We start from the raw sequence: 10,715 nt of genomic DNA on the forward strand, positions 1-10,715 counted from the left end.
TATATAATTTTTTTAGATTTGATCTGAAGATCAAATACAAAACAACCTCAATATTTGCTAACGTTATTATTATATATGCAAGAATATATTTACTACCAGGTATATATTCGCCGTGAAATAATTCACGTGGATGTGTTTGTGGCTGGTTTATGTCATATGAATGGATGCACCAAGTCTTCCAGTCGGTCCAATAAAGCCGATTGTCAAAAAACGTTATGGCAAATGGATACTCCAGATTGTGATCGATCAATCTGCGTCTATTACCACCATGATAATCCATTACAGCAATGAAGTGTAGTCTACCATCCGCCCAATAGACAAGTCTATTTTCATAATCAATCGTCAGGCCGTTTGGCCAAAATATGTCGTCAGAGACGATGATCTCGCGCGTATTCGGATCACCATCCATCGAGGCACGTTCAATCTTAGGTACATCGCCCCAATCGGTCCAAAATAGATATCCTTCCATGGGCGCCAGGGCGATTGCACGCGGCTGATAGATGTCATTCCAAAAGAGAACCTTCCTGTTATGGCCATCGATGCTGGTCACCTCAATCCGGTTCTTCTCGCCATCCGTCCAGTACAGTTTATCTGTAAACCAGTCGCAAGCAAGACCATCGGGCGATATCAAACTGGAATTCACTACTGTTATCTTCTCGCCAGTGTGCGTGCCATTATAGCGAATGCACTGTATCATCTCCAAACTGCTGTCGGACCAACAAATCAGCTCACGCTCATAGAAGAAGTCCAGCGATGCACCTTCTGATAAATCCTTGATGATAATGTTGATTTTGTTGCTGCGAGATACATTGGTCACCCTGATGTCCTTATGAGTGCCAAATAGAAGTAGAGGCGAGCCTAAAAAATAATAATATCAATAATATAATATTTAGTTTAAAAATAATTGAAAACTCACTTAAAAAATTTTGACTTAATTAATCTTGGGCTTGAACTTAATATGTCCTTGTCGCTGAACTATCAACTCTTTACATTCTTTAGAATCAAATCTCACACTAAGAAGTAAAAATTGAGTTAGTCTTAAAAAAACCCTACTGAAAAAAATCATATCACAACGTTAGATGATGAAATTGTGTAACTAAAACATGTAAATCAATGGAATGTTCCAAATCAGTACGTGATATTAAAATTACGTCATGCAATGTGTGATTTTTTTCAGTAGGAAAGACTGACTTAATTTTCAATCTTTAATATTTACCTTATTTCGTTAATGATTATATTTAAAAATAAATAAATAACTCATAAAGTTAAAAGACTGAAAATAAAAATAAAAATACCGCTATAAAAAAAAACCGATTTAAAAAAAAAGAAAAGAGAAAAAGAATGAAGCATAGGCTGTGTTCACTTTGGCGTTCAGAACGCTTTAAGCGTCGTTTCATCTTTGTTGTTTAGTAAATATTAAACAAGGATGACAATTGATGCTCACAAGCGTTGTGAGCGGGAAAGCGAATGCAGCCATAATAAACACACACACACACACAAACGTACATACATAACGCAAGCAAAACAAACATGAAAAACTGTGCATAGACGACAGCAGCACAAAAATATAAAATTGGAAAAAAAGGAAAAAGATCAAAAAAGAAGACGAAAAAGAGCTAGTCTCAAAGATATCCATTTTAAAAGAGGAAGAATGATAAGATCTTGATGGATTGAGCATCGATGCTACTTACCATTGGAAGAAAAAAAGCCGCAGAGGAAGCAAGCGATAGCGAGCCACGCGTTCCACGTAATCATGGCGAGGATTAATTATCCTAGCTGCAAGTTTCACGTATTCTCGGTCGAGATAAAATCGCGTTCGCAGCCACGATCATCTCGTCGCTGTATGGATGATAGAGCAATCCCTTAATCTGATCACGTCCGTTTTCCTCGCGTCACCGGCCATTTGTACTGTGGAACTATCTTGGATCTAAAGCGCTCCAGACTCCAGCGGTGGCGTCTACCGCTTCGAACTTCACGAGATTCATGGATGCACTGTTTTATCGACGTTCGATTCTCTCTTCGAAAATACTTACACGGGTAAACAAAAGAATAATTTTCCCCAGAATTTGTTATATATATATTTCTTAGAATTTTTGTGTAAATTTTAGAATTTTTTCAGAATTTTTAAATCATGACAAATCTTATTGTTAGAATATTCTATTAACTCACATAAACGAAAAATTCCCAGAAAAAAAATGTAGACTGTCTTACGACTGACTGTATTCACAGTCAGGCCTTATATTTAAGGCTGCCTTAAATTTATCTTCAGATACTCTACGAACTATTTCACTGACTATCGAGCATCTAAAGATAAATTTATAAGGAAGCCTTAAATACAAGATCTGACTATAAATATTTTTTTGGGCATTAGTATTTCTGAAAAGTGTTCCAATTCGTACAGAAAATTTTCAGAAAAAGTTTTAATATACAGCAATTTTTTCAGTTTATCGTTTTTAAGCTGTTAAAACGTTTTAATTTAAAATTCTTAGAAAAAAATAAAAAGTACAAGTTGAACAGAGATTAAAATTAATCTACATTGATGAAAATGGGCATAATAAATTGCATATCAATTTTAAGAATATAAAAAATTTGTTTAAATGAAATAAATAATAAAACAAATTTTTTTATAAATACGCTGTTTTATCGATATATCCAGTTGTCCAAAAATATGTAAACAAAGAGATATAAGTACAATTTCTTCTTTTTCTATCATTTTAAAAGCATCGAGTACAAGAAATATTTTAAAAGCGCATTAATAGATTCGATATATCAATTTTATTGTCGAATATAATATAAATCTAACAAAATTTTTGAAATATTGGTATTTATATAGCAAATTTATTTCTATATATAATACAGAAAATTTAATTGTTTACAATACAGAACGCCTTAATATATCCTTTATTCCAGATTCGAGATTGGATGATCCTTTTTTGTTTTGCAGATAAATCCTTATACCTGTTTTCGATTGTCCTTTTCCACCTGTTGCAATTGGAATTGATCGAAATGAATCCATTCATCCGCGAGAGACAGCTGGGAGCTGAGATCAGCCTCCCACAGAAAAAAAAAGCATCGTGTCATCTGCGATGCAGAAAGTGCAATTCGGAGAATCGAAGCAAATCGAAGCAAATCGAAGGAAAAGATTGGAAAAGATGGGACGATCACGTGGATTTAAACGGAAGCGATTTACGAGGGTCGTGGCTGATTGCACCGACCTTGTTTGCTCAGTGATAAGCGATTTCAGGACAAATAGGTTACCTACGTCAGCCACAGTCCAAATCAAATTGAAACGCAACAATCGTGACGCGATCGCTGCGCGATGACTACATATCACTCTCGTTGACCTTCCGCGACCTCGTGGATTTTGCTCGTCATTTTCGTTATTTTGTGCTTTGTTGACGACGCAGGTGGAATTTCATGAGCGAGTATTCATGATTGACAGAACGATCACCGATAATCTCTCTTCCGTAGACAGTCCAGGTAGATCTGGTAGACGTGGAACAATGTGGATCTGCTCGTTTTAATTGCGATCGCCATCAAAAACTGAACTCCAGATTTCCTGTAGGTGCGAAAAAATGATCTCAGAAATCAATCGTCGTATTTGCAGTCGTATATATTTACTCTTAGACGTCGAGACTAAAAAGACTTCTTAAGTGTTTCATTTACTTTTAGAAGATTACATAATTGTGAGAAATGTACAGAAAAATTTGTAACGCGAAATCTTGCAGAACCTAAAAGTTGTATTTATATTTTGCACAAAAAGAAGTTTGTCCTTTGCACGATTCATCTTCTCTTTTCTTCTCCAATGCAATGTTGAGAGAAAAAAAAGTTTAACTAAAAAGAACAGATCTAACAACAGGTTAATTAATTTATTATAAGTTAGGTGATAAAAAACTTTAATTCTGTTTATATTTTTTTGCTAATATATTATATAAATATTAAATTAAATTTACATTAGTTATATCCTTACAAAATAGGTGTATATAAAAATAATGCGAATTTTAAGATTTCTTAAAGCATCTTTCAATACTTTTTTTCTCCTTTTTTAGAGTTTTAAAGAAAATTACTTGAGATGTTGTGACCACACTTCACCTACCTATTCAAATGTCACAATACTATAATGAATTTATTGCGAAAAATATCCCAGCCAGATATTTTAAAGGTGCTCATTAACACCAGTATTATTAAATTGTTGGTCAATTTAATTTGTAATATTATGTACTTCAGCTTAAGTTCAGGACTGTTTTAATTGTGTATCTTGGAATGAGGTAAAAATGATAAAAGTAAGCAAATTCTTCAAAATATTGATCATTTTATTAGTCAGCACCTGTGAATTTGCTAACTTTTGTATTTTTCAAAATATATGATTAACTCCTTGATCTTTAGAAGACAAATATTCATGATTAAATAATGACACAATAAGGCTCTTTCACAATCATCTGAGTTTCCTAAATATTCTGATTATATGTTGGTTTCCGTTGTTATAATCTGTTATTCTGATACTGTTTTAACAGCTCTGATATTTTTATTATGCTTGAACATATTTATATATATTACTGTTGATTGCTTTTTTTCTGTAATTTTGACGAAATTAATTCACAAATAAATTGCGTGAAAAATTGCTATAATTCCTTCAAAGATAACTTTTGTTAAAACGAAAAATCTCATAGATGTATTTAGCAATTTTAATTTTTTCTTTTTGATTCATTTAGAATACACTTTTGAAAGAAATGTGTCTCATAGAAAAATGTATTTAAAACGTTAATTTTATCTCACAATTTGAAGGCAACCACTACTTCAGTTGAAAATGCAGATGTCCAAACATCATTTACAAGAACCTTTTTCACATAATCACTACTTCTGTTATTCTATTTTCATAATTTTGTGACTTTTTAGAACTATATTTTTTTTCTCGTCTCAAAGATTGCAAATATTAATTAATTCTATGATTTACAGACGCAGACAAATTCAGTGGAAAAAAACGTTCTCCGTCATCCCATATCTCTCCATAAACACTGCAAAACTTCTACCAGGAGTGAATCATTTTGTTTAGAAGAACAAAAACACAGGGTCGTCTGATGAGGGGTGATCTGCATCGGCATAAAATACATCTCACGTTTTCGAATGAAGTCACGTTTAAATCACGTTTCGTCGGCTGATAAGTCTGGAAACTTTATCTGGCACGAGCATGCCCCGATATGCAGGGTCACCCCATTGACTTCGACAGTGGAGAAACAAAGATAAACGGGGATGTATGTATACCCAGTATATATTTCAAACGTGAATCAGTATCGCGTCAGCCTTACAAAGAGGCCTTACAGAAAGGAAAATTTTCCATCTTTCAAATAAACAATCGTATTTGTCATTAATTATAAAACAAGTAAAAATTAATTGAATTTAATAACCGAGTATAAATGATTCATAGATTACATTGATTAACAAATTAGATCTGACTGGAAAATTTTTAGTATTTTTTTTATTTTGATCATAATTTTGTGAATATTTGAATATACTTATACAGCTTTTGGATCGTGAAATTTGATTATAGCAAATATTCGGCAGTGAATATAAGCTTTCAAATTATACAATCATGGAAGTTCTGGGAACTGTAAGTATCTCAAATTAATTTTTATTGAAGCCTTACACTTCTGTTTAGAATTAACTTTTAAATTTATATCTCGAATTTATTTCACATACGTATTTAAATAAACATTATCTACATGACTAAAAAATATTTGTACACTTCCTTTTGAGACATCTTGGCACAAAAACAAATGCTATTATAAATGAAAATATTTTACACAATATGCCAGATAGAACATAAAATGATAGAATGATACCATAGGACGTCATCATGAACTTATTTTTCACTTATAAATTCTTACTTAAGCCCTTATTATGATTTCATGTTCTACATGGAATAATATTACAAATAAAAAAATAAAAAAAAAATATATATATATATATATATATTTGGAAGTGTTTTAGAATCTTTTTTTTATAAAATTATCCTACAAGAAAGATAAGATATACAAATACTTTTTTTTATACCTACTCTATATCTTTAGGCAAATGTCTTATTTTAAGATTTTTGCAATGACGGAATTAAGGAAAGCTCTATCGTTGCACAGCACGTTAAAATACTTCTCAGAAATGATCATTCTCTTCTATTCGTAGAATTGAAATATAATTTTATAACGTAACGTTCGTAGAAATAATTTACTAAAAAGAACGTTTAAAAATTATTAATAAAGAAATAAATCAAACTAATCATAGACCTCCCACGAAGGAGTTGACAAAGAGCAATGAGGTGATGATAAAGTTACGTTAAGAGGAGTTCAGTCTAACGAAATTGTTTTCGCCTCTACTTATTAAAGCAAAAAGTAGAAAACAAATAGATGCTCCTGTGGCGCAAGATGTTGACATCATTAAGTATTAACATAAAAATCACGCGATGTCCTATTACAAAAACTCGTGTGCAAAATTAACGTCCTCTCGTGAAAAAAATAGCTGTTTGCCATGTGACGATAACCCCGGGTCACTCAACGATAACTATTGATATCATGCATTCGGCCGAGGTCTTTCGCCGCACGTGAGCGAACTCGTGCGACGAGAGATAATAATTTATAATAATCGCAACGATTGAGCTTCGCCCTGAAATCCAATAGATTAGTCTATATGTCTGCAATTTTCAATCAAGTTTCCTGTTTTTATTAGATTTTTATTAGGACTTGTTTTTATTAGCAATTAAGATACGAATTAAAGAATCTATCGTTGAAGATAGACGATTAAACAAAGATTATGATCCTTAGAGAAATTTAATACTATAAAGTATTAAATTAGTTAACTATTTATTTTGAGTATCAAAAGCACTGTTGTTACTTACAATAGTAAATTTTTCTAAGGGGAGTTGTAAAATAATAATTTGTCCTATGGACAATAAATTCGAATTTTTACTCATTGTTTTTCTATATTTGCAGTACCCGATTTTAAAGTCTTTTTTGGCGGGCTCGTTCTCCGGGACATTCTCCACGATCCTCTTCCAACCGCTGGATTTAGTGAAGACCAGACTTCAGAGTAGAATTAATGCCCCTGTCGGGTAAGATTAAAATACATTGCTGTAAACAAAATCGACATTTTTATTTTAAATATATAATCAGAATTTGTCCTCTTTGTGCTCAAAATTCTTAATACTTTTAAATTTAAATAATTTGATGTCTGTGTCGATATTTAATTTCTTAAAATTTTTCAAAATTACATCTTTTACTTAATTTAAATTTGATTTTTTGGCGCAATTAATTTTATTAATTTAAAATTTAATTCTTTTTTATTTTTATAAGAATTTAAATTTAAAACTTGTTACCTTAAGCTTCTATTTTTCAAATAATTACTAACTTTTCGGATTTCTTAATAGATCGCTAAAAAATGGAATGCTGGGCACAGTGGCGCACATCGTTCAGAAGGAGAATGTCTTCGGACTTTGGAAGGGTATGACACCGGTAAGATATCGTTCTGAAAATTAATATGAATTGAATGTTATTCACACTGATATAACGATATGATGGATGTCAATTGTAGTCGATAACTAGAGTAATTCCTGGTGTGGGTTTGTATTTTTCATCGCTACACTGGCTGAAACACACTTTCAATCTTGAAGAACCCCTGACAGCTCTGCAAGCTATTTCTTTGGGCATTACCGCAAGGTCCATGTCCGGCGCCTTGCTAATTCCTATCACTGTTGTGAAGACTCGATTTGAGGTACATTCAGAAAATAATAATAATAATAATAATAATAATAAGATAATAAATAGAATAAAGAGCATGAAAGAACATGATGGCATTTTTAAAATTACAAAGGAAAGAAATGCTGAAAACATGATAGAAAAAGAAAGAAAAATTCTAAAGCTCAGAAAAGTTTTCCCTAAACGTTATTAATATATATTTGTAATAGCATGACAATATCTAAAAATATTTTATAAGTTTCGATTATATGAGGATTCGATGATTATATTTTTTGATTTTTTCAAAACGAAATTCGAGCTGATTATATAAATATAATTCTGTATAATTTCTGCAGAGTGGTATTTACAAGTACAACGGTATCAGCGAAGCTCTTACGTTGATCTATAAGCAAGAGGGAGTAAGAGGTTTATCGAGTGGTTTGGTTCCTACTCTTCTACGAGATGCACCTTACAGTGGTTTATATCTCATGTTTTACACCCAATTAAAAAACGCGGCTGCCAGTACAGGTATTCCTCAAAGCGATATATTAAAAAATATTTTACATAAAAATTATGAAGTTGTTTATGACTTTGTTAGTATAATTTGTCGATATCCCTATAATTTTAAATTAAAAAAAATCAGATTTCATTAAGCTAATTATGTCGATATCTCGTTGAACAATAACAAATTCTTCTGTTTGCAGAAGCGACAAACAATTCGTCGACACCGGTACACTTTAGCTGTGGAATCCTGGCTGGAATTTTAGCATCCATAGTGACGCAACCACCGGATGTTATCAAGACGAAGATACAGTTGTACCCGAATGAATTCCATGGTATCTGTCACGCAACATTCTTCATTTACAAAAAGTATGGCATTTTAGGATATTTCAAGGGTATCATTCCTAGAATGCTGAGGCGGACTTTAATGACCACTATGGCTTGGACCGTGTATGAACAGGTAAGTCGATCTATTGTCAAATAAAGATATCGCTACGATCACATAAAAAATATTAAATTTCCAAATTTTGCAGAAATTATTACTACTATTATTAAATATTAAAATTCCATATAAGAATTATATACAATATTTATTTAGCAAATATATATATATTGTACATAAAAAATTATAATAGTGAAGCTAATTAAATTAACAATGTATATTTTATTGTATTATCCAGATTACGAGGCAAATTGGTTTGAAGTAAATACGCTGTTGTTATACGAATTATTTTATATCAGAAGATTGTGATGTACAGTATTAGCATAGACTGTTTATGTATTATTAAATTCACATATTTATATATATTTATTATATGTAATAAATTATATATTTTTATAAGCTTATGTGATTATATATTTATATATCATTATCCTTCTCATATAGATTTTTCACTTTGTACTTCATTGTTTATTCATCTAATTAATTCAATGCTCAAAAAAACAATGTTGCTTACACTTCAACAAAATGACACATATTGAAAACTAATGATATTAGATATGTAAAAAAAAATTAAACTTTCACACGTAGTGATTAAAAATTTTATATTTTTATGTAAATTATAAATTTAAATTGTTATACAAGTTTACTTCCTAATTATAACAGTAATTTCCAGAACAATGCAATTTTATATTGTTGAAGTTTTTTTTTATTATAAAATACTTTAAATATTCGAAAAAATTAAATTTAGAAAAAATTTAAAGAAAAATTACATAAAATTATATAAAAATATTCAAAAATAAGACAGAAAAGAAAAAGATCATTATCGTAATAATTTATAATAGAACTCTCTCCAGAAAGAACCGGAAGCAGATTGATATTTAGTAATTCATATCAATATTGTTTATCTTTAATAAAAACCAATAAAATCGTGATTTATATGCAACATTGGACGTGTCAAGGCCATTTTTGTATCGAAATTATATACACCCATATGACTTATATATATTATAAATTCTATAAAAAAAATAAATATGTAAAATCAAAATTATTGGATTTTATATACTTTACTTACTATGCATTTTTTCACACAATATTTTTTAAATTTGGTTAAATTTGTTAAAGCAAATTACATAACTAATAACTGTCTTTTAAATTAATGTAATTTTGATTTATATTTTATATTGATAAAGACCCGAATTAAATAGTCGAAACGTATATTTTATTCGTTTGTTACATTTACATGAAAATAAAGAATTTTCTGTGCATCCGAACAGCTGATGAAGCTCTGATGAGTTTTTTTACATTTTTCGCTGATAGATTCTTTCGAGTCTCATTTTATATTTCTCTGTCTTTTAAAATTATTTATTTAAACATACCTTGATAAACAATTTTATATATCTCTTAATTCATTATAATTAATATAAATTATTAAAAAAAATCATGCAAATATAATTTACTGTGGAAGAAGACGGTACACATTCTATGAAACAAAACAACTATAGAATATATGATAAGTAAGTATGCTCCAGAATATTTATTCTTTTTTCACATAAGTATCCCATTTATTCAAGTAGATTTCATGTATTCTCTAAAATAATAAGTTTTAAAATCTTAAAATAAATAATAATCAAGAATGAATAATAAGTAAAATGTCTTTAGCTTATTACATACATAAAGGCTATGTTGTTTATGTACGTAATAAGCTAAAGTACAAAAATTAGCTTAGCGGTCAAGATTAATATCATCTCAACTATGAAAATTATCGCTGCTACAGACTATATCGGTACTTATTCCGTGATTTTATAGGTGGTATGCAAAATATACGCGAATACAAAGGAGCAACTTTCTATAATATGTGTGTGTACAATAGCGAAACTATTGTATAAGAACTCTTTTGTGCCCTGAGAAAAGCATCGATTGAGGTCAGAGATGTCGCAGAAAATCATACTCGGAAAATTGGATGAATTCTTGTGCTTTATACATATAATATAAAGATAAAATGAATGAGAATCTTCTTTATCATATCATCGTGCAGTTCAAGCTCGATGGTA

The 10,715-nt window shown here is 30.4% G+C and overlaps 2 protein-coding genes across 4 annotated transcripts in view; one reads left to right on the forward strand and one right to left on the reverse strand.

The window, feature by feature from the left end:
• LOC108752169 (low-density lipoprotein receptor-related protein 6) overlaps positions 1 to 1,957 on the reverse strand; it is a 12,404-nt gene extending 10,447 nt beyond the window's left edge. Inside the window, exons 1-2 of one of the 2 annotated variants that reach the window (XM_018492840.1) lie at positions 1,692 to 1,957; positions 97 to 858 (exon numbers count right to left, since the gene is read on the reverse strand). In XM_018492840.1, the coding sequence (XP_018348342.1) occupies positions 97 to 858; positions 1,692 to 1,755 (826 nt within the window). In that variant the 5' untranslated portion in view covers positions 1,756 to 1,957. Of the gene's footprint in view, positions 1 to 93; positions 859 to 1,691 lie in introns of both variants that reach the window. The other variant, XM_018492839.1, reaches the window with a different exon arrangement.
• Positions 1,958 to 2,976: 1,019 nt separating this feature from the next.
• On the forward strand, positions 2,977 to 8,978 carry LOC108752167 (solute carrier family 25 member 38-like). 2 transcript variants are annotated; one of them, XM_018492836.1, is made up of 9 exons: positions 2,977 to 3,565; positions 4,957 to 5,252; positions 5,549 to 5,608; positions 6,981 to 7,099; positions 7,415 to 7,499; positions 7,579 to 7,758; positions 8,078 to 8,249; positions 8,426 to 8,682; positions 8,903 to 8,978. In XM_018492836.1, the coding sequence occupies exons 2-9, from the start codon at positions 5,199 to 5,201 to the stop codon at positions 8,927 to 8,929; spliced, it is 954 nt and encodes a 317-aa protein (XP_018348338.1). In that variant the 5' UTR covers positions 2,977 to 3,565; positions 4,957 to 5,198; the 3' UTR covers positions 8,930 to 8,978. The 2 variants fall into 2 exon arrangements, with proteins under 2 accessions (XP_018348338.1, XP_018348339.1); XM_018492837.1 differs by lacking the exon at positions 5,549 to 5,608.
• Positions 8,979 to 10,715: the final 1,737 nt, after the last annotated feature.

This window comes from Trachymyrmex septentrionalis, unplaced genomic scaffold (assembly GCF_001594115.1).
Source record: "Trachymyrmex septentrionalis isolate Tsep2-gDNA-1 unplaced genomic scaffold, Tsep1.0 scaffold575, whole genome shotgun sequence".
Classification (NCBI taxonomy): Eukaryota; Metazoa; Arthropoda; class Insecta; order Hymenoptera; family Formicidae; genus Trachymyrmex; species Trachymyrmex septentrionalis.